Raw genomic sequence first — 27,595 nt, 5'->3', positions numbered from 1 at the left:
TTAACAGAGGATCTGAATTTCACTTTATTTACATAAAATGTAGCAAAATATTGACTAACCCATATAACATGAAAGAAGGACCCTCCACTAATACGATGTAAACATGTTTTAGACACAATCCATACAGTGACGATACTGTCATTCAAAGCAGATCATAGTAAGTTCGAAGGAGCTGAAAGGAGTATATCAATATGTGCATTACCTCATTGTTTGTATTGCTAGTTATTAAAAAGATTGTAACATTTTGTCAGGACGAACAGCTTACAATTATTTTACTGTTGCAATATATCTGTGAGGAACTGAACACTATTATATTAGGAATGCGGATGTTTTTGTTTTGTATCTTTGAAAACACAAACACAATCTCAGTGCACTGTATATTCAGGTATTAAACACCATATTCACCCCACAACTGCAAATCAAAGATTTACAGTAGAAAAGGTGAGGGTTACACAGGAGTGGTATTTTAGGTGAGTTAACATCTGATGGTGTCTTGAAGTCAAGGACTTACACCAGGCTCAAAGAGTAGTTTTCATCATAAACTACTTTGAATTTTTTGCGTTCAGCTAAGACCCGTGACATTAAACAAACCTTCGGAGACATAAATTTCTTTTGACACATGTTCGAGGAAATGGCAAGGAAATACCAATGTCAATGTGATTTAATCATAGATCCAGTAGCTCTTAAAAGTGACAAAGAGCTGGAGGAATCATTTTGGTTAAGCATGATTAAAAATATTATGAAAACATGATATTACCCAAACGTGAAGGTCATCAAAAACAAAAATGTATCAAATAATAGTAGGAGGAAACAAGTATGTATATTGAGTCTACAATTCTCACACAATTATTGTTTCGTTATTACCTGTGTTGTCATTAGAGAATAGAGATGAGTTAATATCCTGCTGATCAATTTGCACGCTATACATAATACTGAGTCCTTTAGTTATATTGCAAGCAGAATAATTTAATTGCAGATCTTTTGTTTCTGGCTCAAACAAAAAAGGTCTTCTAAATGATTTTGTGAAAAGGTTGTTCACAATTATTTTTAATTTTTTTTGCCTTGTTTATTTAAAATGACATTTAAACAATAATTCCACTAATCAGGTAATCTCTCATGTGCAAAGTGCCTCCACTTTGCTGTGCAAGATGATTCCAGGCTTTCAAAATAGCCAAGCCAGTCAAATTCATAAATGTAACTTGCTGTTTCTTTCATCTCTACAATTTTAAAATTGTTAGTTAAAATAATTTTGAAAGTGAAACGACAGTAATTAATTTATTCTAAGTGATTTTATTGCTGATTAAAAAAGAATGTTCGTAGCTGGATTGTTATCAGAAAGTTAGCATGGAAATATTAATCTTGATAGATTATGTTGGCCGTTAGTATATTTAAGTACAGTCTGTTTTTCATTTCTCTGAGAACAGTTCACTGATGATAACATTTTGGAAAAGCTAACTTTCATGCTGTCAGAATGAAACTAACATGAACTGAATACAAAATGCATCACATAAACCAATAAAACAACAATTACACACATTTTATTAAAAGACTGCAAATTCTGTAAGTTATGTATATTAACTATATATATATATATATATATATATATATATATAAATCATATTTTTCTCAATGACCTCTAAAGATGCACTACCACTGGAGCAGCCAATGCAGTAACCAGGTGGTGATACTGGTCCATCCAATTTAGAGGCCCCCTCTCTTCTATTCTGGGTATATATAAGGGTGACACGTGCACAGTGAAACCTCATTTGAGTTTAAGTTCAAGAAATGAAAGTCCAAACAGAGTTTCACTGCTCATACATGGTCACCCACCCCGCCCCCCAACCTCCTTTCAAGTTCAGAAGAGCAAAGCAGGGTTTTTTAGGACAGATGGTCAGTACGGTGCAGCACGATGGCTTAGTGGTTAGCGCTTCTGCCTCACAGCACTGGGGTCATGAGTTCAATTCCCGACCATGGCCTTATCTGTGTGGAGTTTGTATGTTCTCCCTGCGCTTGCGTGGGTTTCCTCCGAGTGCTCCGGTTTCCTCCCACACTCCAAAAACATACTAATATGTTAATTGGCTGCTATCAAATTGACCCTTGTCTATCTCTCTGTCTGTGTGTATGTTAGTGAATTAAGACTGTAAGCTGCAATGGGGCAGGGACTGATGTGAGTGAGTTCTCTGTGCAGAAAATAGTGGCGCTATATAAATAAATGATGATGATGGTCACATTTTGCAAGGTCATCCACCCTAAATCTTGTTATGTGGACGGGCAATCGTGTGATATATCCCAGATTATATCTATGAACTCAGTCAGAGCTCCCAGACGTCTGGAAATCTTATACCACTGCTTCAGAGTGAAGTGACTCTGGACAGTGGCGGAATTATCATTGGTGCAGCAGGTGTAGTGCACCAGGGCCCATGGAGATAATGGGGCCCACCGCATGGGGAACTAGCAAGCTGTGGGCCCGTCCCCCCACTGGGGCCCATGGTTCATAAGTTCCGCCTCTGACTCTGGATTACGATTACTCCCTGCAAGAAATATAGTCAGACAGTGTCTGCTATTATTGTATGTGAGAAATCACATTAACAGAGGCCCACTATCTGACCGTTCATTTTAATCACGTTTGTCCAATTTGGCCATTCACATGTATGGTTGAACATCTTAACATGTGTAACCAAAATAAATTAAGTCACTTCAGGTGATTTCCATAAAATGGCTATGTACAGTAAACAGTCTAATAAATATTAGCATCTTGTTATAAATAGATTATCTCAGTATTTTTTTTTTTTTTTTTTAATAATACATTGATGGTGTTTGAATAGCTCGGTTGACTGCTGGCATATAGTACAAAGTTTGGCTGAATATAAGAAAAGTCATTACATTCAGAAAGTTTGTTTCTAGTGTGTTTCATGAATTATTGATATTCAAGAGTACACAAAAAAAAAAGGCTTTTACGGTTGATTCGCTGAGTGAAACTGCCAACGGAGTTGGGTTGAGCAGAGGTCCAGGAAACAACAGTGTTATGTTTTTATGAGCGATATAAATTCTAATATTGGAATCATTTCTGTCAAAATTCTAACTACATTTTGTAATAAGTAATGTGAACATTTGGGGCATCAAAACATTAAAGTTGAATAATTGTTTTTTGCAAATCAAACATTCAAGCAAAAGTGACACGCAGTAAACAAAAAAAAAAGCCCCAATGTCCTCTGAGTCTCATGATTTACTAAGACATAAATGAGCTTACATTTAGCTTGAATTATTTTAAAGAAAAACAAATAAGTTGAAGTTAATGAAGCTGCTGGCTATATGGTGTTAATAGGTTGGACTTTGATTTTTGTACGGTTTCCATCATCCACATTTCCAGTCGGTCTTGCAATCTCACAAAAGTAGATGCAGATTAATTTATTGTGGTCAGGTGCTGTGCACCATCATCATTTATTTATATAGCGGAACCAATTACGCAGCGCTGAACAGAGAACTCACTCACATCAGTCCTTGCACCATTGGAGTTTACAGTCTAAATTCCATAACATACACACACAGGGCCTGATTAAGGGTTCCGGGCGCTCTAGGCTATTTCAGCCGTAGGCCCCCCCCCATTCTTTCCCCAATATAGGCTATTTCAGCAGTAGCGCCCCCCTCCCACAGCCACCTCACCTGCCCCCTTCAGCCTGCTCACCTGCCACACCTCACCCGAGACTCTGGTCACGCGAGATGTAGAAGTCCTGATCTCACGTGACTAGAGTAAGAAGCGCCCGCGGCCACACTGACAGGTAGCTAGCAGTGATCGCTCTCAGACTGCCTGTCATGTGATAGTGACAGTCTGGACCGCTCCTTTAGACCAGGGGCGGTCCCGGTGACTCCGGCTGCCACATTTAGAAAAAACAAACAAAAAAAAACATCTCGGCGACGCTGCGCCCCCCCTGGCTCCAGCGCCCCAGGCTGCAGCCTGGTCAGCCTATTGGCTGATCAGGCCCTGTACACACACACAGACAGAAACAGACAGACAGACAGAGAGGGAGAGATTGGGGTCAATTTTGATAGCAGCCAATTAACCTACCAGTATGTTTTTGGAGTGTGGGAGGAAACCGGAGCACCCGGAGGAAACCCACGCAAACACAGGGAGAACATACAAACTCCACACAGATAAGGCCATGGTAGGGAATCAAACTCATGACCCCAGTGCTGTGAGGCAGAAGTGCTAACTACTAGGCCACTGTGCTATGTATATAATTATACACATTAGCACCAATAAAAATGCTCTAAATGTTTAGTGCTATTTTACATTCATAGATGACCTTTAAAAATTCAGCATTCTAGTTCTGAATGGGTGGAAATTTTCTTGCGTATAAGGTGATTTAGTGGTTAGCTTTTCTGCCTCACAGCACTGGGGTTGTGAGTTCGATTCCTGACCATGATCTTATCTGTGTGAAGTTTGTATGTTCTCCCCGTTTTTACATGGGTTTCCTCCAGGTGCTCCTGTTTCCTCTTACACTCCAGAAACATACTGGTAGGTTAATTAGCTGCTATCAAATTGACCCTAGTCTCTCTCTCGGTCAGTGTGTGTGTATGTTATTGAATTTATACTGTAAACTCCAATGGGGCAGGGACTGATGTGAGTGAGTTCTCTGTACAGCGCTGCAGAAGGCGCTATATAAATAACTGATGATGAACTGATGATGATAATATATTTAGACTCACCTATTTATTTGGAAATTGTATACTTATCTACTTTTTTCAGGATTATGCGTTTTTTGTCCCTCTACCATTGTATTCTATGTGTTTTTTTAGCATATATTTTCTTTGCTGGCATACAGTAGAATGTATTGTTTATTAACTTTGGTGGACATAGTCTTTTCTGTTCTGTGTTTAGGCTTCTGTGTTGGTTAGAGCGCTTCCATCTATGACATACAGTGTGTTGCAGCATATGCACAGATTTTTGTTTGCCATTCATTAAATACCACAGCTAAATTAATAAAAGTTCTGTCAAACGGTTAGTCTTATTGCTTCCTTGTTGTATAACATGTAACATGCTTATAGAAGTATGGGGTTTATAATATAGCCATTCCAAGACAAAGGAATTTCAATGTCAAACACTGGGAACACTAGGACACATAGCGCATGAATAAGTTAATTCTAAAAACACTATTAAAATCAATTTATAACAATTTATAAAGAATATTGTCATTACGTAAAAAATGCTTAGTCTATCAATGAGATTGTTGGTTTCCTTTACACTTTACAGTTAACCTAATCTTTTCCACTCCTCCACCCCCCCCCATACACTCACCCTGAAAAAGTACAAAATGAAGTTAATTGTATTCTCCAAATCACAAATTAAGTGTGCATTCAATTATTTTATTTAATTTTGTTCATCTATGACTGATAGTTGAATCACTTTGGTCTTTAGAATATCATGTCACATACATCTTCTCAGTACCAATGAAAAATAGTAGCCATACCTGAAAACTGTCACACTGGGTCCGTTACTGAACTTGCTGAGCAAAACATGCTTAAAAGTAGACAAGTATATTTTTAACATTGAAGTAAAATAAAACTTTTAACAAAGTCCTTGAAAACTTTTCGTCTTACATAAACCATGAGAAACGGTAATGATTTTCCTGCAGCGGCTTCTGAATTTTATGAGAAGTTTTTGTTAAAATGAACTTACCTGCCTGAGATCCTTCTTTGATTGATTGAAGGATTTATAAAGATTGTAAAGTTTGCACAGCAGCGTGATTGGATGAATATTACTGATGGGTAAACAGAGATTACTCAAGTTCAGAAAAGAATTTACAGGGTCATTTCACATCCAAACTTCTATTACAATTGATTTTTTTCTTTTTTTTTTTACCGTGATAGCATTACAAACTGGTTTGTTGGTCGGGTTAAGATTTGAAATTGTTTTTTAAATGGGCAGTATGAATTAAAAAGAAATGGTCCTACTTTCTGCACAGAGTAAAAATTAATTTTGCATAACCAATATCCTATCCATATGTGTTCATATTTATTTTTGTTTATTTATATAGCATTAATCATATCACACAGTGCCTTACAGAGCACATGTAATCAGTCACATCAGTCCCTGTCCCTGAAGCTTACAATCTAAGTTCCCTAGGACACACTGTGGGAGATAACTCCCACAAAAACAGAAAAAACATACAAAATCAACAATAACAGGTCCCTAATCAGAGTCAAACTCAAGACCCCAGTGCTTTGAGACAGAATGCTAACCACTATGCCACCACGCTGTTCATAATTAGTCAAAGTGGAATTACCCATGAAAGATGTACATCTGAAATATTTTCCTAATAATTTATTTCATTGGCTAAGACATTCAAATTTTCAGTTGAAGCATTAGTTATCCCAAGATCTCACAAATAATATATATATATATATATATATATATATATATATATATATATATAATGCTAGAATACAAGTTATCTCAGATATCACAGGTTGACTAGGACTGTTTAATTAGGAACAACTTGCTAGTATCAATTGTAAGTGTAATTTAGATTACATTTACTCTAAGGGGTAAATGTATCATACCCCGGTTTTCTCAACTCGCGGGAGATCGGCGTCTTCACAGCTTAAATTTAAAGCGGCGTTGCCTTGTAAAGGGAAATTTCACCTTTACAAGGCAGCACTGCTTTAAATTTAAGCTGCGAAGATGCCGATCTCCCGCGAGTTGAGAAAACCGGGGTATGATACATTTATCCCTAAATGTCTTTAGAAATGTTGGGATAACTATTGCTTTATATGTACTGCTACAGTTGATCCAAATAACCAATGCAGACACTTCTATGCACAAATCTATGCTTTTATTAATTTGTGTTAAATATTAACCGTCTCACATACTGTATATATTTTTTCAGCTTTATGCGGTGGGGATGTCCGAGGTCCAAGCGGTACAATTCTATCTCCTGGTTACCCTGAATTTTACCCAAATTCCTTAAATTGTACATGGACAATAGAAGTGACCCATGGAAGAGGTAACGGTTATAATATTGTATTTATTTTCTTCTTGACAATTAATTTTCACATGTACCTATTTAAAAATTGTACAATTGGTACAGCGTGTTTACACATATGGGGGCTCATCTAGAGAGAGATCATATGCGATCACAATGCACCTATATCATAGACTCCGATCACAGCGCACCTATTTCATAGACTCATTTAAAAAAAAAAAGCATGTTAAAGTGCCTTTCCAATCTCAAGATGCGCCCAACTCAAAAACAGTAGCATTTGCGACAGAAGTATGTCAAATATATCAGATAGTATAGAGAAAGCATGTAGTTTGACAGTGTTAGAAGTAAGTCACATCACCCTATCATCATCATCATCATCATCATTTATGTATATAGCGCCAACATATTCCGTAGCACTTTACAATTGGGGAAACATAGTAAACTAATAAACAAACTGGGTAAAACAGACAGAGGTGAGAAGGCCCTGCTCGCAAGCTTACAATCTATGCGACAATGGGAGTTTAATACATGAGGTTACATTTTGCATTTCGGTCCAGCCAGACTGCAAAGGTAAAAGTGATTCGTAAGCTAAATGATCTTGTCACACAACAATGTTGATCAGGGGGTAGTTGTCTTGTAATACTTGGTACTTGTATAAATATAATAATATAACGAGCTGTCATATACGAAAGAAAAAACTGAATCTTAACAGTGTTATTAATACATGCAAAAGTCACATTTATAATATAAAACACAAATTAAAATACACATTGAATTAAATATAAACATCTGTCACTTCCCCTTTGAATCTTCTTTCCTGTAGTAATCCAAATGGAAAAGTCAATGAAGTAAAGCCAATAGATGGCCTTAACTTCATATTATATAGCCACTAATGATTTTAGTACTATCAGCTGAAGGGGTCAATAAGCAATCAGCCAATCAGAAGTGACTAGACAGTGCTGCTACAGTCATCATCATTGAGTATAGCTGTACGAGCTCTCCATCACCTGCAACAGATCCGCCCCCTAAAATGTGTTGCAATTACATGAACATACCCTCACTATAATCGTCCCACACTTACACGCAGAAGACGTAAGTTAATAATACACATAAAATTACACATGGATTGAGTATGCATTTTTGGTGTCAATGCACTGTACAGAAATGCATATCTTAGGGGAAAAAAACAGATATACATCCAACTCTAAATGGGCCCCATGATTTTGGAAATTCTAACAATGTAATCAATATTTGTATTCATCTTTGTTTTGGCCTCTTTTAAAGGGGGGCTCAAGAATATTTCTAGAATATTTTTCTTGAGGCAATCCAAGGTGGAATTAACACATTAGTAATCTACATATATAATCATATACTTACTAATGCAAATTTCTCATGTTATATCACATTCTGCAGTCCTAGACCTTTGTTTGTTGACAACACGCTCTTTGCAGAATTTCAGCTATGTTACAGGGGTAAACCTGCTTGTTGTCAAGGAAAGATAGTTATGACAGACAGATTATTTGCTAGATGTCATCAGAGAGCAGTAAGAATTTGATACATTTACATTTATACATATGTATCAGAAAATTGTTTATTTCACCTTGCAAACTCTGTCGATAAAAGTTTTAGGAAGGCAAAGCTTCATTTTAATAGCAGTATATGTTAAATACCATTGCATTTATTTCAGTGGCATCTACAGCGTATTCATTTTGTTAGCTAGTATATGCTTAACATCAGAGTTACTGTTATAGTTGTCATTAGGCAAATAAGAGGGAATTAGAGTTTGCTTTACCTCCCATCCCTGCTACTAAGTATCAAGCTTTGCATACTTTTGTTCGCAGTACTTGCCTCATCCCCATTAAGAGAATTGCACAGTGCATTAAGTAGCTTCATGAAGAACAAGGCAGTTGATGGCATCACATTGATTAGGAGCACTCATGTTGTGAAAGCTGTTACCTTTAAATAAACCTTAATTGGAACAAGCCCATTACCTCTCTACATTATCTTTCTGTATCATTCCTCCTTCAAGCTTATGTCTTTGATAGACATCGCTAACAGCTTTTTCCTGACATGACTCTATAGTGGCTGTTGCTTCCTCGTTTTATGAATGCTCTGTATTTTCTATAACTTGCTTAAAAGGAAAAAATGATTGGTGGATGTGTACATATTATTTGCTTTTGTGATCCGTACTAGTGCATGAACCATTCCATAACTAGCAGTGTCTAGGAAGTGTACACATCACCCATGCACAGTGCAGAAAGATATATTGTGGGCTTCTCCAACATTCATAGCAATCAGCCTATCAATTATCTAGGTGTCAGTTACAGCAGGCTCCCGATTAAGTTCCTTCTAGAACCTTATAATGATATATTTCTGTTAAGCTTAGGAAATGTGAATATAGGGACCCACATATCTGCCAGCATTAAAAAATCTACAATCAATTTCCTGTTTTATTTAGAACATGATATAGATTTCGAACATGATGGTCTAGTGCAATGGGGTTTTCAGCAAAGGGGGCATTTGGGGCAATAAATGGAGCAGCACAGTGTTAATGGTGGTGAGGTCTTTACTGAAAAAGCAGCATAGGAGTCCTGGGAGTAAGTGTATGAAGCTGAGAGTTTTCCGAATATTCAGATTCTAGCTATCAATTATTTAGTAGATGCTATAAAATGATAGCTAGAATCTGATTGGTTGCTATAGACAACATCTCCCCTTTTCAAACCTTTCAGCTTGATACATTTACCCCCTGGATATTATTGGTTCTTAAAGAATTGATGCTCTACATTCTCATGAAAAAATTTTCGCTAAACAAAATGCCTGCTTCCGCTATTGACAGCAGGTAAACTTTAAGTCCATGTTCTTCTTCTACCTCTCCTTTATTGAAAGATGTGTTCAATGTTTCCAGTTCTTTTGCTAATAAAGTTTATTTTACATTTTGAGACTGCACTTCATTTAACTTTATCCTACTTAGCATTTTCCACAACTTCCCACAGACTGATTATGCCAACAATGCTTGGGTAATTCAAGTAATTTACGCTTCTTCTCTGGCATCAGAGTTTCATTCCAATGTCTTATGTTTACCTTGCCCAAATGTACATTTCTATCCTGTACACTCTAGGGGCTATATTTACTAAGAATCGAGTTTGGTGGCGGTTTGAAACCGTCACACAACGCTGCCGATTCAGTGGTCCAAACCGCCGTATTTACTATAGGGCGATTGGAGGCTGCGATTTAAAATTCATGGTGATGTGTGGCAGATTGAAAAAGCTAAATCGCCGGCAATTTGGTTAAAACCGCCATCAAAACCACCATCCAAAAGACAGGACAGGACTGGTTTAATACCTGCCTCTGAATGGCTTGATAGCTCAAACATGCTGTTTGAGCTATTTTGCCATTCAGAACATAAGAGGAAGCACCATTGACATTTAAATTATTTTGGCAATCATTATTTATTGATTAAGGGGCAAAATTAATTTAATCTTGAATAATGGGGGAATTTTTTTCCTATTATATTAAGGGGACAAAATGATTTGATTATTCTATATTTCCGGCACTATGTAATGCCAAATTGTGCAACATAAATAATTATATCCACCATTAACAATCAGTTAATATTATTATATATTCACATGTCCCGCATAATATAATGCTATAATAGTGTCCTCTTAAAAAAAAAAAAAAATCCCCCATAAGTTTGTATTAAATTAATTTTGCTCCTTTTTGAATAAATGCCCAAATAATTTAAATGTCAATGGTGCTATCTCTTATGTTCTGAATGGCAAAATAGCTCAAACACCATGCAGTGTGAGCAATCTAGCCACTAACAACCACCTCTTTTATTTTGGCCATTTGGATGGCAGTTTTGCAAAACCGAACTTAGTAAATCTGGTGGTTTGTATGTTCATCATTGTTAAAATCGGGATGGTGATTTGTAAAGTGGTAGTTTTGAAATATGTAAAGTCTGGCCGTTTTAATTGCGTTTTGGGCTTTAGTAAAACCACCGAAAAAAATGCTGAAAACCGACATTTTCACCAAATTACCCTTTAGTAAATCTAGTACAAGATCTTTGTAACCTTCAGTAGAACCACATACATTTATTTAACCTCCGACCTTGACTCAGTTCCCTGACATGGCTTTTCTCTCTACTGGATAGCTTAATGTGAAATTTAGTTTCCGTATACATTTTTAATCCACTAATTTTAATTTAAGAGTTTTAATCTATAATCTGATCAGATTTGTATTCTCATTTCATTTTAAGTTGTTCTGTAGCTCAGCTGTGGGCTCACCTGCTCTGGCATCTCGTCAGTTATTGCAACTTATTGCAGGAGATGAGCAGTGAAGATGGGGAAATTTAACATCACCAGTTTAAGCCATGAGCAGCTAGGCGAAAAATTGTAATTGCTGTACATACGCTTGTGAAACAAACCTCTTGCTAAGCAGCATAGTCCAGCAATCAATGGAATGTAATCATTGTTACAAAAACACAAGTTAGTGTTTTCTCTGTGTATGCTGGAATACTATGTGTCTACAAGAGCCCTGCACAACAGTCTTGTTCAACTTACTAAATTGTACTGGTTTATTCCAACTAATCTATAGACATCAGTTAATTACTGATAACACAGCCATATGTTTTAGCGCTATGAAAATAATATAAGTCTATTAACATGTCCTATCCCAACTATAAATCTGCCATCTCATTTTAAATTTATATTCCCCTCCAATGCAAAATGGTTTTGCCAAGGTGCAAAGCTACTATTTTTTTGCTTTACTTTCGTTAATGAATTTGGCCCAGTATCTATTACAATATTTTACAGAACAACTAATCATTAAAGCTTAATTTCACCCTGTACCCTCTGCATTTAATTTCTGCAAAATATTGTAGGATCTTTTAATCCTCATGATTGTTTTGAGATACATTACAACGCATAGTAAGCTAGCTCAGTTGAATGCATAACAAATGAAATATTCCCTCTACACTGCAAAACTACATTGTTGCAAAAATGACTCTTGCTCCTTATCTCCTCTCATAAGACATCTCACTCTTTTCTACACCATTTGCTTTGTCATGTAATTAATCTTGGAAATAATAATTAAACTCATGGATTGGAATATAAGAAGTTTCTGACCACTGGAATTTCTCCAAAAACTAATAACAGTGAAAGTGGTTAAGATTTCCTGTAAAATTTGATAGACATATATGTGTTCTAATATATGAAACAATTTTTTTATATTAATATTTAAAATAGATAATCATATTTGTTCTTAGTTTCAGCTGTTTTGTGCATAATGAAATACATGATTTTTCTCAGCAATATGATATTGAATTATTTTTAATGATTTGATGAGTGTCTCTAAATCTAGTTTACATTACAGGAGTACAGTTCACCTTTCACACCTTTCATCTGGAAGATCTTCATGACTACTTACTAATCACCGAAAACGGGAGTTTTACCCAGCCGCTGGCACGACTCACCAGCTCTGAGCTCCCTGCAGCAATTAACGCTGGTCTCTATGGAAATTTCAGAGCTCAATTGCGTTTTATTTCAGATTTTTCAATATCATATGAAGGATTCAACATTACTTTTTCTGGTAAGGAAATTAAGTCAGCATAGTATGTAAAACTTAATAGACATTTTTGGTTTAAAAATTGAAAAATGAAACAAAAAGATAGTTATTACAAAAGAAAATAATTACGTTATATGAGAATTGTTATTTATGTAATTTCATTTAGAAATATATTTCACATTGTATTAATCATACCGATCGATCTGTATTTTTTTAATATTAATGTTAATAGTAATTATTTTTTTCCGCAATATTTATAACAATATAACTATTTATGTAATATTGTGTTTGATTTGTTTTTTTTTCTGTCATTTTAATAAGCAACAACAAAATATTTCACTTGGGTTTACATTAATGAAACTGGTCTATCAAAATCATTTATTAAGTAAAATATTTGCTAAATATTTAAATTGCATTAAAAATAATAATAATAATAATAATAATAATAATCCTTATAATATTAATACTAATAATACTACTAATATTAATATTAATAATAATAATAATTATAATAATAATATTAATGTGCTTGATTTGTTAGAATACAGTCTTGAACCATGTGAGGATCCAGGGGTCCCACAGTATGGAAGACGACAAGGAAATCATTTTGGAGTAGGAGACCTGGTAACTTTTACCTGCACATCTGGATATCGTCTTGATGGAGGGCATGAAATTATCTGTCTTGGCGGTGGGCGTCGTGTGTGGAGTGCACCTCTGCCAAGGTGTGTGGGTACGTGGTCAGCTGCTTTCATTTGCTTGTCTGTGTAGTCACTGTTCAGAGATGTAATTAATACAATATTGTCTTTATCAGTTTGACAAAACTCTAATTCTTCAACTTTTTTTTTTTAGCTTTTGTATTGTTTAGATATTTTTGTGTGAAGGTTACATTTATATCATGTCAGTTAAAATTAAACTTACATTTTGTTCTTGGTCACATGCAAAGTAAAATAAAAAAAATTACCAAAAGTAAACTGTGATCTTGTACGGCTCATTCCCATATATGCACTGGTAAAATGCATGAAAACAACATGCTTCTGACATGTTTTTGTAATTTTAGCATTTTTAACAAATTTTGAATCCACTTTTTACGCTTTGTGCATTTGCAGACGCTTTCTATGATACTGGCATTGCATGTTAACACATGAGAAAGAGATCATGTCCAGTTCTAAAATGTTAAATGACATGTTAACATTTTAGGATGCAATGGTGAGAAAGTGCCCATAAACAACAACCAATACTATTTTTTATATACTTTTAAGGAATTAGTGGCAGAATAACACGTAGCAGTTAATAAGTGTGAAGAAGTCCCTACAGTTGTTCGGTGGTTATGCTGACTATACCGACAACATTTACCCAGACATCTTCAGTCCGGAAGGCTGCTTCCCGATGAGGATCCATGATGACTGCTCTGTGAACCGACTTCAACCAATCCCGATGAAGAAAGACGGCGGCGCGACTTGATGACGTCAGTGACATAAGCGACGCTGTTAATGCTGCTTTTAAGAGGGCAATGTAAGTATGTGGGTATGTAAAATGTACATTAGAAAAGGTTGTACATTATACATAGCTGGATACTTACATTACCCCCTTAAAAGCAGCGTTAACAGCGTTGCCTATGTCACTGATGTCAATAAGTCCCGCCGGCGTCGTCCTTCATCGGGATTGGTTGAAGTCGGTTCACAGAACAGTTGTCATGGATCCTCGTCGGGAAGCATCCGTTCGGACTCAAGATGCCAGGGTAAGTGTTGTCGGTGTAGTCAGCACCGTTATGCCATACCCCATCCCAGTTGTTATTTAATTATTGATAAATTATTTTACTCTTTTCAACTATATAATTACATTGTAAATTATAAATATGAATCTTAGGATACAGTTTGAAAAGTGTACTACATTCTTCTATCGGTTCATTTGTAGTAAATAAATTTAATTTGAAAGTGTAAAATAAAGAAGAAAGACCATAAATTTCATTTATATGTACAATCTGCGAGCAACATACTCTGTGTATGACTTCTGGCACACAGACATTTGCAATGTGTTCTTTAACACATATGAAACACAAGTAAAAATGCACAGAAAACTCTTTATGTATGTTTTTGATATAATGGTTTTAATGTGCATTTAGATGTGTTTTCCAGTGGGTTCAACCTGTGTTTTTTTTTAAACATATATATGTAACAAAACAGGAAGTTGATCTCTTTTTTTTAAATCTAAACACTTGTGTAAATGTATGTTTTCAATTGCATTGACATGAGATAGATAGATAGATAGATAGACAGACAGACAGACAGACAGACAGACAGACAGACAGACAGACAGATAGATAGATAGATAGATAGATAGATAGATATGATATTAGATAGATAGATACATAGATATGAGAGAGATAGATATAAGAGAGGTAGATAGATATGAGATACATAGGTATGAGATAGATAGATAGATAGATAGATAGATAGATAGATAGATAGAAACATACTCCATCTATATCTGGACTAATTGGTGAACTATGACTGCATAATTGTATGGAATTTCTGCTGTGGAGCTTTTTTTAAAGATCCCAAATTACAATAAGAAAAATCTGATCTTTAATTTACACATAATTAGAAAAAACTGCATGATTCTTCAGGTACACTATTCAGAAGTACAGTTTTATAATCAATAACAGTCTTTTTTAGAGTTTTGTACAAGATCTCTTTACTGAACTCTCCCACAGGCAAGTCATCTTAGGGAGAAGCTTTAAACCTAAATGCACTGAAAATGAGACAGTGGAAATAGAAAGTTAATGTCCTCAAACAACTCCAGACTCTGTATGACTGCAGGTAAAGAAGAGCCAGGGGCAGTATGTACCTTAGCTTGATCACCACTTTACAGTAATCACTACTGTCCAACTGTGGTGTCATCAGGAAAATAAAGAAAAGCCAAAATAGGAAACTGTGAATTATATAGTATTTTACACCATGACTAACAGTTTGAAATATATATATGATATATCTTAGCCCCCTGGCTAGCATTCTCTACTTTGGCATACAGGTTTTAATCGCAATTTGCAAATAGTTTCACTGATATGTCATCTCTCTCTTGACTGTGTCATTAGCTGTGTCATCAACTTTGACACTATCTCTTTTATAAAAGCCTCTTTATGGTGTATTTGTTAGTCACTTTTATTTTCTTTTACCAGGTCCAAGCTGAGTAACAGGCCTCTTCCTAGACGTCCTGTCTCTCACTCACAGCCTGAGCTCAGGTTGCATGTGGCTTTTAATTTTGGTGCATTCATTGTCACCCCAAGTACAGATCTAGAATACAACAAGATTCTAGGATCATATTGGTTGCAAAACCAGCTTCAGCTAAATCCTGGCATGGCTGCCAAGATGACTCTGTTTATGGAATAAGGGGAATTAACCCTCTAATTTCCACCAAGTTCATATTGATATGCAAGCAGCCAGAAATAGCTATCACAGATGGAGATATATGTAGAAATCTATATTTCTAGATCAGCTTGATAGGATGGTACAATATATCTGAAAAGGTCATTTGTATGTGTTTTCACAAGTGGTGCCAGGTTGAGCGAGGTCAAGTTCAGAGTAACGTAATCTTATTATTTTTTTCAGCAATGTTATTAGTCTCAAATTAAAATGTGCATCATTATAAAATTTGTTATCATCCATGGCCGTCTGACTTAATTTTCCGTAATATACATTAGATTGTAATTACCCTTAGATTGTACGCTCCTCTGAGCAGGGCCATCTCTCCTCCTGTTTCCACCACTTCTAACTCTGCTCTCCAGCTACTTTGCCCTCCTCCTTGAGGGTCCTCCACCCCACTTCCACTCTCGCTCCCTCCTCCCCCCTGGGGGTCTCCCTGTCTTCCGCGCCCTCCTTCTTGGGCCCCGTCGTTTGCAAATCCTCCCTCCCCCTTCCCCGCCCTCTCTAGCTGTGCATTGAGCTTACTGAGTTGCTGTGCTTACTGTTTACTGTACTGTGCTGTCTCCCATTGTATTGTAATTTGTTTGTCTCTGTACAGCGTTGTGGATGCCTTGTGGCACCTTATAAATAAAAATTAATAATAATAATAATACATATTCCCTATGTCAGAGATATGTAACCTGAAGGTTAGGACCAGAATCTGGTTTTGGAATCCACTGATTTTCAGATATACAGTACATTGTATTAAGATCCACCTTTCCTAGAACAATGTACCTGTGACAATTGGGATCCCAGAACATTGACTCAGGGATAACTGAAGAATAATGGTACAGTAACACTTGTGATCCCAGAGCAATTACACAGTAAGGTTTGTTCCCCACTTGCGGTCCCAAAAAGATGCCCAAGTGACATTTGGGGAAGAATGGTAAGTGACACTTGGGGCCCCAGATCTAGCACCACTGCCTAATATTATGTAATAGTTTTGGACAAGGAAAACTTTTTATGTTTTATGGAAAGTTATATAAATCTTATCATTGATAATGGGCATTATATTTTATTTGTTCCCATTCTGGTTATTTATTCCTAGCACTGACAAACACAATTGTAGGCAGTGCATGCTGCTATATCATTTACTAATAACACTGAGCCTCTCAGTGCAGAAGAGGAGTTTCAACATTGCTAAAACTTTCTCTTTGAAGATACTCATAGCATCATTGTGGAACTCGCGGCAGTGAGCAAATGGCCATTTTAGGGTATTGGAGACACAATCCAGGTCTAAAAATGTAATTGCAATTATAAATATTATTGTCTATTATTTATAAGGCATAACACGGCTTCTGTAGCGCCATACATAGGTGATTAGCACATACAATAAAATTGCAAAATTACATAAGTACAAACAGATAAGAACAATGGGTACAGAAAAGCAGAATAATAACTGCATGGATGCAATTAACAGAATAAATTGCATGGCATAAAAAACAACAATAAGACAAAACAGGGACAGAGAGGAGGACGGAGAGAGGCCAGACATGAGAGATAGGATAGAGCACCCTACAGAGAGACTAAAGGAGGTCTGCAAGACACTACAGCCATGATGTAGAGAGGTATAGATTTGGTCATGATGGTTCAGAGACCTAGGTGGTATTAGTCCTTGAGGGTCCAGGGTGGTGCATGAGCCTAAAAGGTGCAGGGGCCCTGGTGGTTTCTGGGCCTTGATTGTGTGGAAGTCGATTGGTGACAAGGGATGTATGACAGAGGCAATGTAGTCTGTAATCAGCAATGCAATAAGTGGTAAAACAACAACAAGCCAACATTATGGCAAAGCAATGGTATGGTAGAGCAGTGCAAAGGCAAAAGCAAAGGCAATGCAGTACAATATAGTCAGAGTTAAGTGCAGAATTAAGGCAATGAAAAATAGTAGGAGGTGGAATTAGTGGCAGGAGAGCACTGAAGAAACAGCGTGTTACGATCCAACATTCACCTGAGCCTGCGTGATGTCTGCGTGACAAAGGGTTAATCAAAAATATCATAAACAACCACCTGGTCTGTATATAAATGATTAAAACATTCCTGTCTATGCCACACACAAACTTTACCTTACCAATTATGTCGCCGCCAAGGTTTCCCTCTGAAGAGACTCTTACTCAGGAAGCCTTCGGTTTTCCCTTAAAAGTTAAAACTATTCCATCACCATTTACTTTCCTCAGAGTTATCATAAACCAAAATGATCTTCCCTGTTTTAACTATGTAGCTGTCTGACAAGTGAATTTATAAGAACACAGAGACCTGATTTTATTAAGTGTAACTTAATATAGAAAATAAATCCACCATGCTTAAGATAGAACAGTTAACAAATGGCATATAAATATATAATGCAATAGTTTCTTATAAAAATAAAAAGTATAAACACAGAAATTATATCTCACAAATAATCAAGTTTTTGTTTGCTGCTAGAAGCAGAATAATGGAACACTCCTCAGTGTGGTATTTGACTCCCAAAGTGAACAATTTCTTATTGTTACAGGGCAGTTTTAAAACTGGCGCAGGGGTCCACAGTCCCACTTCCTGTGATATCAGAACAAGAAAGTCTGTGTAAATGCAAATTAGGTGTTTATGACCTCCGTATAAACACTTTTCCAGTCAGGATTTATTTATCCTATACTAACATCTCTCCAGATTGGTCTACAAATAAGATTTTACCTACACACAACTGGGCAGAAGTTGCCCATCTTTTGTATACCAAATATGGTTCCTGTAATTATGAAATTTGAGAAAATATGATATTGCATTTTACTGTATCCTTATACCACTAGGTTGTCATTAACACCTAACCCAGCTGCCTAGCTCAGCAGTTGTGATGTCTGAGACATTCCAGGGGGTAAATGTATCAAGCTCCGATTTTGAAGATCCAGTGATTTTCTCGGGAGAGTTGAAACTGGCTGATGTATGAAGCTGAGATTTCATGTAAAATCGCTAGAGATGTGTTTCTGTCAAAATCGCCATTTACAAAATCTATAGAGATCAAAGTCCCGACTGTTTGCCACTCTAGCTATACAAGTCTCAAATATATGAAGCTGCGATTAAGCAAACTCTCTCCCGAGTTTGCTTTAAAAATCGCCAGATACAACACGCTGCTTCCTAGCTGCGTGATTAGTAAATACATCAAGTTACACTGCCTGTCTATAAAGCCGCAGGTCCCCGCGGCTGACAAAAGTTTAAAAATAGATAAATGTTCAAAAAAAAAAGCGTAGGGTCCCCCAACCCGACAACTATTAACCCTAGTGCTGCCAGCCTGCTGCGGGTTACATGAAAATTAGGGAAAAATTTGCGTGGGGTCCACCACGATTTTCACATAACCAGCACTAGGCAAACCAGCCGAGGTGGTTGGCGCTATAGCAGGGGGACACGCGCAGGGGTCCCCTTGCCATATTGACAAACCAACCCCAGGCTGATCAGCTCTGGACTGGATTCCCTAGGGAGTGGGGTCCGCAAAATAGAATGAGCGGGCCCCCCCTCTAGGAATACCCAGCCCAGTGCTGAAAGCACTAGGGCTCTTCCTACCCCTGTGGGCTGTGGGTAGTAGGGTAATATAAGCGCTAATAAGGTAAAAAAACAAACAGACGCCATTTTACTTTGTGGAACTACAAGTCCTAGCTATGTCCGGTTTCCATTAACAGTGTGGGTATCAGCATACCCATGGCAGCCAGGTCTTGCTGGCACTTAGAGAACCACAAGTGCCAACATAGTCATATACACACAAAACTAAATGTTTAGAAAACCACAACACCCTGTTTAAAACCACAACATTTTAATAAAAATAATAAAACCCCAATAAATACACTAAACAACCTCATTCATACCACATAAATTTATTAAAAATAATAAAACCCCAATATACTTACCAATTTGAATTCTTCATCTGTTGTCTGCAGCTCTTAATCCAAAAATGCTTGTAAACCATGTCCCAAAATAATTTGTATTCCAATTGTCCATGTTTGGAAATATCTTCTGTTCTTCAGGCCAGAAGGGCCCCCATAATTGTATTCCAAACCGGAACATGCTTGGTTAAAAAAAAAAAAGATGATGACAGACGATGCTTAAGCAGCTTGTACACAGTACAAGCTCCGATATGCAATGAGTTTAGCACAGGTGCAAGCTCTATTTATAGTATATGGGGTTTCCCCATTAACTCCTGACAGCACTAGGGTTAATAGTGGTCGGATGGGGGGACCCCATGCTTTTTTATTTGAATATTTATCTATTTGTAAACTTTTGACTGCCGCCGGAACCTGCGGCTCTATAGATAGGCAGTGTAACAGTGATGTGTTTACTAATCACGCAGCTAGGAAGCAGCGTGTTGTCTATGGGATTTTTAACCTAAACACAGGAGAGTTTGCTAAACACGGGAGAGTTAACTAAACATGGGAGTGTTTGACATTGCAGCAAATCGCCAGAGATGACCAGCGATTTTGAAAATCAGAGTAAAAATCTTATCTTAATACATCTGGCGACTTGGGGACTAAAACCACCATTTGAAACTGCTGAAAAAATCGGAGCTTGATACATTTACCCCCAGATGTGTGTTGCATATCACTGTCCTTGCAGAGATATTTCAAAGGCTTCAACTTTTGCGACTTATGCCATAAATTGATACAGGACCCTAGTTTGTAGCCATGGGTCTGGGTTATTTTATCTACAAACACCTCCTGGAGAGTATAGAGGGGCACATTAATTTAGATTCAGTATTCAGGTTTTAACATCTCACTGTACACATAGCTCCTCTGAGCCATATCAAGCTATTACTATAAATTAATTCACAAACCATATCTACAGTTTTATATGACCAGTAATTAGCTTGCATATAACACAGGGGAAAAAGAGATGCAGTGAGAAAGTAGAGGTGAGAGTGTTTGTGGAAAGCAGAAGAGCCAAGTGAAAGGACGAGAGAGGGAGAGAGGGTGAGAGGGAGAGAGAGAGAGAGAGAGAGAGAGAGAGAGAGAGAGAGAGAGAGATGAGCAGCTAGATGGAAGTGTGAAGTAGGGAAATAAAGATAGATAACAAAGATTTAATTAATAATATCCAGTGCAGTAAAATAAGAAGTGTCATGGCGGGCTGCAGCAGGGAAAGCTTGTTACTGACAGGCATTAGAGGTTCCTCCCTGTTTGTCAGTTAACTGTGCATTTACTTAAACTTTTTGAAACCAAACCACTCAGTGTAGAAAAACCCCAACACATCTCCCCTTAGAGTGAATGCTAAGATATAGTTGGAAAGAATACAAACTAGTTTCATCTGTGCTAATTGTTCAGCTGATTTGAAAAATGTCAGGCTAGATGAGAGCCAGTTCAAAAGACATCATAAACTATGCTTCACTGAACAGCAACCTAACAAAGGTTATAAGAATAGATAACACATTCCTGTTACATATTTCTAAAAATCACAGTTGCACATATGTGCACACAAGTTACAGTGAGATTAGGTGAGGTTGAAATTAGCAGAGGGTGGGAGTATTAGTAGCTTATGTACATCATTTTAAAAAGCACATTTGTGATGTTTATAATCCTATAATTTGAAGACACTGTGCGTGTTCAAATAGGAAACTTGGTTACAGTATTTTGTTTTTGACAGGAAGGAGTTTTGTTTTCTCTGCCGATGATTGGTTTACATAATTACCTTATGCTATTTTGCATTCTGTTTTGCGTGCTATTAGCATTCTGTTACTAAACTCCAACCTTAACCAGGTTACGTGCAACATGCAGCTTGAACGTGACAGCTATCCCGTACAGATACCCTGCTCACCAGCACTACCTCTCACAACCTGTTTGTGTATTGCAAGCATACAAAGTTGCGTAGTTAGTAAAATTAATTAAAAAAAACAGGTCTGTCAAGTTCTAATTGTGTTGATCCATAAAAAGGTAAAACCAAACTCATAGGGACTCATATAGAGTTAGACATATGACTGTTGTATTAGCATAAAATATGCATAACTGCACTGCGCATGTACACCAAAAAATTTCCCCTTAATTTTGATTGCATCTTAAACTTTTGTCCTAGATGCCAACCTTTCCAGGTTGGCCTCCGGGAGATCACAGTAGGGGGTGGGTGTGAGGGGATAGGCCTCGGCGAATCGCATGATTTTGGCCCCGCCCTGTGACGTGAGGACACAAATGTGTAATTTTTCCATGGGGGCGAGCCAAAATGATGCTATTCCCCAAGAATTGCATCATGGAGGATCAACTTCACTAGGAAGTGGGCAGATGCAGGAGAATACCCTGCTTTCCCAGGAGTCCAGGAGACCTATCTGGAATTCGGCAGTCTCTTGAATATTCCATGAGAGTTGGCAAGTATGACTTATGTCTCCTTAAGGCTGGAGAGGCAGAACAGGGAAGGGAAGGTGTGAGCAATAATTAAGAATAAATAAATTTATCATTGATTCAGTGATATAAATTATATTATTATTAATTATATTCCAAGTATATTATTACATATATTTGATGCCATGATCTTTGTAATTTGGTTGACTCTTAAATAAATATTTTACTTTTCTTTAACTACTATTACAATTGCATTTAATCTATGTATTTCCTTACAAAAAATATGGTGACCTTTATAATAAATACTGGGCTAAAATTTTAATATTTAGCCTTACTATCAACATTAGCAACAGATAAATAAATTAATATTGGTAGTCGGGTCATTATTATCGTGATCAAGCGCTTACTGTTGCCTTTTTTAAAATATTTATTCTATTATCCTTACAATGTCAACATTAACTACATAACATCAAAACCATACCATTTATGTTGCTTTAGGGATTTCTATATCCCCTTGAGGGAGACCATTGTGCTTTAGCTGTGAATGTTAAAAACTTTAGTTTAAAGGGATCAGGTTGGTAATTATGTTAATGTGTTTAGTTATGTTTTACCGTTTCATTGGGAAAAGCAGTTAAAGAACACAACTCTACCTATTAAAATATCCTCTCTCACTTTGTGCTTTATCTGCAGCTGAATGTGGAGCATCTGCAACAAGTAATGAAGGAATTCTGCTGTCTCCGAATTACCCGCTGAACTATGAAAATAATCATGAATGTATTTACAGCATTCAAGTCCAAGCAGGGAAAGGAATCAATATTTCAGCCAGAACGTTTCACTTAGCAGAAGAAGATGTTCTTAAAGTAGGTTACTTGGATAAAGATATGATAGAGCCATGTCCAAAAAATATTCAAATATACGTTCATGGGTGTGTGTGTATGTGTTGCTTAAAAGTATCTGATTGCCGAGAAAATTGTAATGTTAAATGTTAAAATGTTATTTATTAACTGGGTATATTTTTACTTCGTTTTCTGTAATTGTCTATTAAAACAAATTAGTATAAGGTTTTTCCATACAGAGAACATTAAATATTTCTATGTATTAATATGAGTGGGATTTATACGTATTACTCTAACTAGGTAAACTATTATCTATAAATAAAGAAGCAGTCCCCAGTGATCTAATTACCATGAAGAAATGTACGGTGCCTGTTCAATATTACCAAGCAATAGATTTTCAATGAAGACTCCAAGAAAATTAAGTTTAATTTAGGAGTGTATCATATTGAGCATGCATTCATTTATGCCCTACCTTTTTAATTTTAATGTGCAAATGAGGCGTTGAATTTGGTTCAGGATTCAGGCTTCTTTATAAATGATTAGATATTTTGTTGTGTTCTAAACATGGAATTATGTGAATCCCTAGTGTGTTTCAATAAAACGATCTTGAAATTAAACTTTAAAAAAAATAAAAAAAATAATTGGCAGCATAATGTCATTGTTTAGCATTTAAGGATACAGAATTATTGCATATTTTTTTCAACTTAGTCTTAGCTATTAGATCCACTGAGCTTCTAATTGGGTTTCTAACATAATTTGTATTTATTTGGTAAGGTATTGAATATATAGACATAGCAAAGTCTGTGGGTAGCAGTAACAAAAGTAAATAAAAGTAATAAAAGTGTCAGTAGTTTAGTGTTTTGGTCACATATTCATATGCTTGGCTTCATTGAAAGTGTCATTGCCAAATCACCTAACTATTACAGACTTGTCTGAAACCAGTTACTGCATAAGCGTCTCTTAATTTTTCAATTTATTACAGCCAAGCATCAAAACATACTCCCCACTTCCCTTATAATATCCAGGCATCACAACATTATCCTCACTTCTTCTCTTATACCAGCCAGGCATCACAACATCATCCTCACTTCTTCTCTTATACCAGCCAGGCATCACAACATTATCCTCACTTCTTCTCATATAACAGCCAAGCATCACAACATCATTATTCTTCTCTTATAGCAGCTAGGCATCACAACATCATCCCCACTTCTTCTCTTATAACAGAGAGGCATCACAATATCATCCTCACAGCTTGTCTTGTAGTAGCCAAGCATCACAACCTCATCCCTACTTCTCTTATAACATCCAGCCATCACAACATCATCCTCACTTCTCTTATAACAGCCAGGCATCACAACATCATCCTCACTTCTCTTATAACAGCCAGGCATCACAACATCATCCTCACTTCTTCTCATATAACAGCCAAGCATCACAACATCATCATCCTTCTCTTATAGCAGCTAGGCATCAAAACATCATCCTCACTTCTCTTATAACAGCCAGTCATCACAACATCATCCTCACTTCTCTTATAATAGCCATGCATCATAATATCATCCCCACTTCTTCTCTTATAACAGCGAGGCATCACAGTATCATCCTCACTTCTTCTCTTGTAATAGCCAAGCATCACAACTTCATCCCCACTTCTCTTATAACAGCCAGGCATCACAACATCATTCTCACGTCTCTTATAACAGCCAGGCATCACAACATTATCCCCACTTCTTCTCTTATAACAGCCAAGCATCCCATCATCATTTCCACTTCTCCTCTTATAACAGCCAGGCTTCCCAACATCATCCTCACTTCTTCTCTTATAACAGCCAAGCATCACAACATTATCCCCACTTCTTCTCTTATAACAGCAAAGCATCATCATACATCTCAATATCCTTATTACTTATTTTTATTACATTAAGCAACACAACATCCATTTATCTTCTTCTCTTATAACGGTCTTGTATCACAACATTCTGCTCATATCTTCTCTTTTAGCGGTCATGTATCACAAAATCTTCCTCCCTTCCACTTTTATAACAGCCAGGCATGGTAAGCAACCCTCTTTCTATCGGATACTATTTAGGATGCAAAGCATCAGTCAAACAAGGGAGACAATTGACATTTATATACAGTTCAGAATACTGTTTATGATTATGTGTTTTTCTTTTCTGCAATATGGTGGCTCCAGTAATAGTGCTGAATCATTCTGCAATCTGTCTCAAACTAATTTAATTTACACTAATTAAAATGTAAGTTTTAAATTGCACCGCTCATCTCTGTTTCATGGTTAGCTGCCAGTAACAATGAAAGATTTTGTGAATATTTTTTCCTCAGCCATTATAATAACATAGCTGATAAATAAAGCAGGCAATGCAGTCAATATTTGTTGTTTGAATTGGTAAAATTATTTAATTTGCTTGAATTTAGCATATAATAAAAGCTTTAGCTTATACCTATAGCCACCTCTACAACCCTTATTCTCTGTATGAAATGAGTTTTAGTTATGGGGCAAAAAGACTGTGAATGAACCTACCAAATCACAATCTGTACAGAGCATGTCTTTTACAGAGGAGATTTGCAATGACATAAGCTCTGATCCCAAAACTGCCCCAGAGGGGTGTGAGATAAAGAAACAACACCCTCCTAAGCATTGTCTGTTTTCTCTAAAGAATAGAATAGACTTCATGCTGGAAAGTATAAACCTCTTAATTATTTTAATAACACACAGGCTTTAAAAGACAGTAAATTAATATTTAAAATTGGATTTATTTGATGTTTAAAAATCATCATCATCATCCACATTTATTTATATAGCGCCAGTAGATTCCGTAGTGCTTTACAATTGGAAGCAAACAGTAATAAAACCAGTAATAAAACAATACTAGGTAATGCATATATACAGAGAGGTAAGAGGGCCCTGCTCACAAGCTTACAATCTATGGGACAATGGTTTGATACAGAAGGGTAAGTGCTACATCATATTGAATATTGGTTCAGCTAGAATGCAAAGGCTACAAAGTATTTAGTGGGCTGTATGCTCCGTCACACAACTATGTTGGTCAGAGGGTTGTTGTCTTGTGCTATCTGCGTAGAGGGTGGAAATAGGGTAACCTAGGGAGATTAAGAGGGTGGTTGAGGAATATTATAAGCAAGAGTGAAGGCCAATGTTACTTCTTTTGTGATATTATGGGTCTGGTTTTGCCTTTTTTTTTGAATAGGCACATGGTTTTATTCCTTCTGATTTGACGAGCCAGTTGTAATAGGGTTTCCCTTTCTGAATGTGGATTGCACCTCATATTGCACTAAAATGCAAAAAAAAATATTTTTTTAATGAACTATTTCAAGCTGAAACCATGAATTTTGGGATATTCCCGGTTTCCGCATAACTTTTTTTTGTATTTGAAATGACCCGATGTTTACACGTCCCTTGATGTGGTGGTAACTTGATGATGACTTTTACACCATTATGGCACTTTTAAGATAAAAGAGTGAATTTAAAGTCACAGGAAGCCAATATAAATAAAATAATAAAATGTACACTTGTGGCACAAGCAGCATCAATGTCCTCTCACTTCCATCTAAGACATAGATGAGCCTTCCCTGGACAGGACAGGTGATCAAAAAGTGGTTGGCGTTTAAAGGGACTTTTGTTTTGCTTCACATGGTTACGCAAAAACTGGCATAGATGCAATCCAAAAAAGTGAATTGATGGCAAGAGCTTATGTATGTGCACAGCTGAATGATAAGCTCAAGGACGTTACTACCAGAAGTGCAGAGGTTCAACTGAGGGATACCAGCCTTAATTGCCAAAAGCTCCATGTGTATATGTGAGTTTTACCCCATTGGGCGGTACATGGATGCCCTTAAAAAATTTGCAATGAGGCCCACAATTGTCTTATTACAACCGCTGATGACCCTTATAGCTTAAACAGATTTTATTTTATACATGTATATAATGGTTAAAATGGGCCGGTGTATTATGGTATGCCATGCCACCACTTCTCCTACTGCCTTCATTATAAAACTATCAAACATCATTCACTTACATTTTCCATACAGCCTCTTCTACTTTTCCACTTCAACCACTGCTTATATGTATGTATTAGACAATACCTGAGTGCTCTCTAAGAAAGGTTACAACTTCTCCCAAAAGATTGTTGCGTGGGCAGGATTATTGCAATAATGAATAATTGCAACTGTATTTTATCCTATAAATACTCCAGTCAAGCAGTTAACAAGATATTAGATGTCATTTTAAACATACACTGTGTAATTAATTCTCCTGAATGATGGATAAGAAGCCCTGATTCTCTGTTGAATGATTCTCAGTACGGTTTAGTCAAAATGCATTCACAAACCCGTGTGCTGCTTCACTAGTTTTTCAAGAACAGTTGTCTTCAACTTCGGCCCTTTTCCAAGTTCATTTCAAAAGTAATTTATCTTTCCTTGCTTTCCATTGTTCTGCT

At 36.6% G+C, this 27,595-nt stretch overlaps 1 protein-coding gene across 1 annotated transcript in view; it reads left to right on the top strand.

Annotated features, from left to right (window-relative positions):
• Nucleotides 1-27,595, top strand: part of CSMD3 (CUB and Sushi multiple domains 3) — an 853,424-nt gene that overhangs the window by 463,977 nt on the left and 361,852 nt on the right. The window contains exons 20-23 of the mRNA XM_075213978.1: nucleotides 6,888-7,004; nucleotides 12,357-12,572; nucleotides 13,090-13,278; nucleotides 22,975-23,144. Of these exons, the coding sequence (XP_075070079.1) occupies nucleotides 6,888-7,004; nucleotides 12,357-12,572; nucleotides 13,090-13,278; nucleotides 22,975-23,144 (692 nt within the window). The remainder of the gene's footprint in view (nucleotides 1-6,887; nucleotides 7,005-12,356; nucleotides 12,573-13,089; nucleotides 13,279-22,974; nucleotides 23,145-27,595) is intronic.

The sequence above is a fragment of the Mixophyes fleayi genome, chromosome 5 (genome assembly GCF_038048845.1).
Source record: "Mixophyes fleayi isolate aMixFle1 chromosome 5, aMixFle1.hap1, whole genome shotgun sequence".
Classification (NCBI taxonomy): domain Eukaryota; kingdom Metazoa; phylum Chordata; class Amphibia; order Anura; family Limnodynastidae; genus Mixophyes; species Mixophyes fleayi.
The sequence above is the reverse complement of the archived record's forward strand: the minus strand, read 5'-3'. Positions and strand labels throughout refer to the sequence as shown.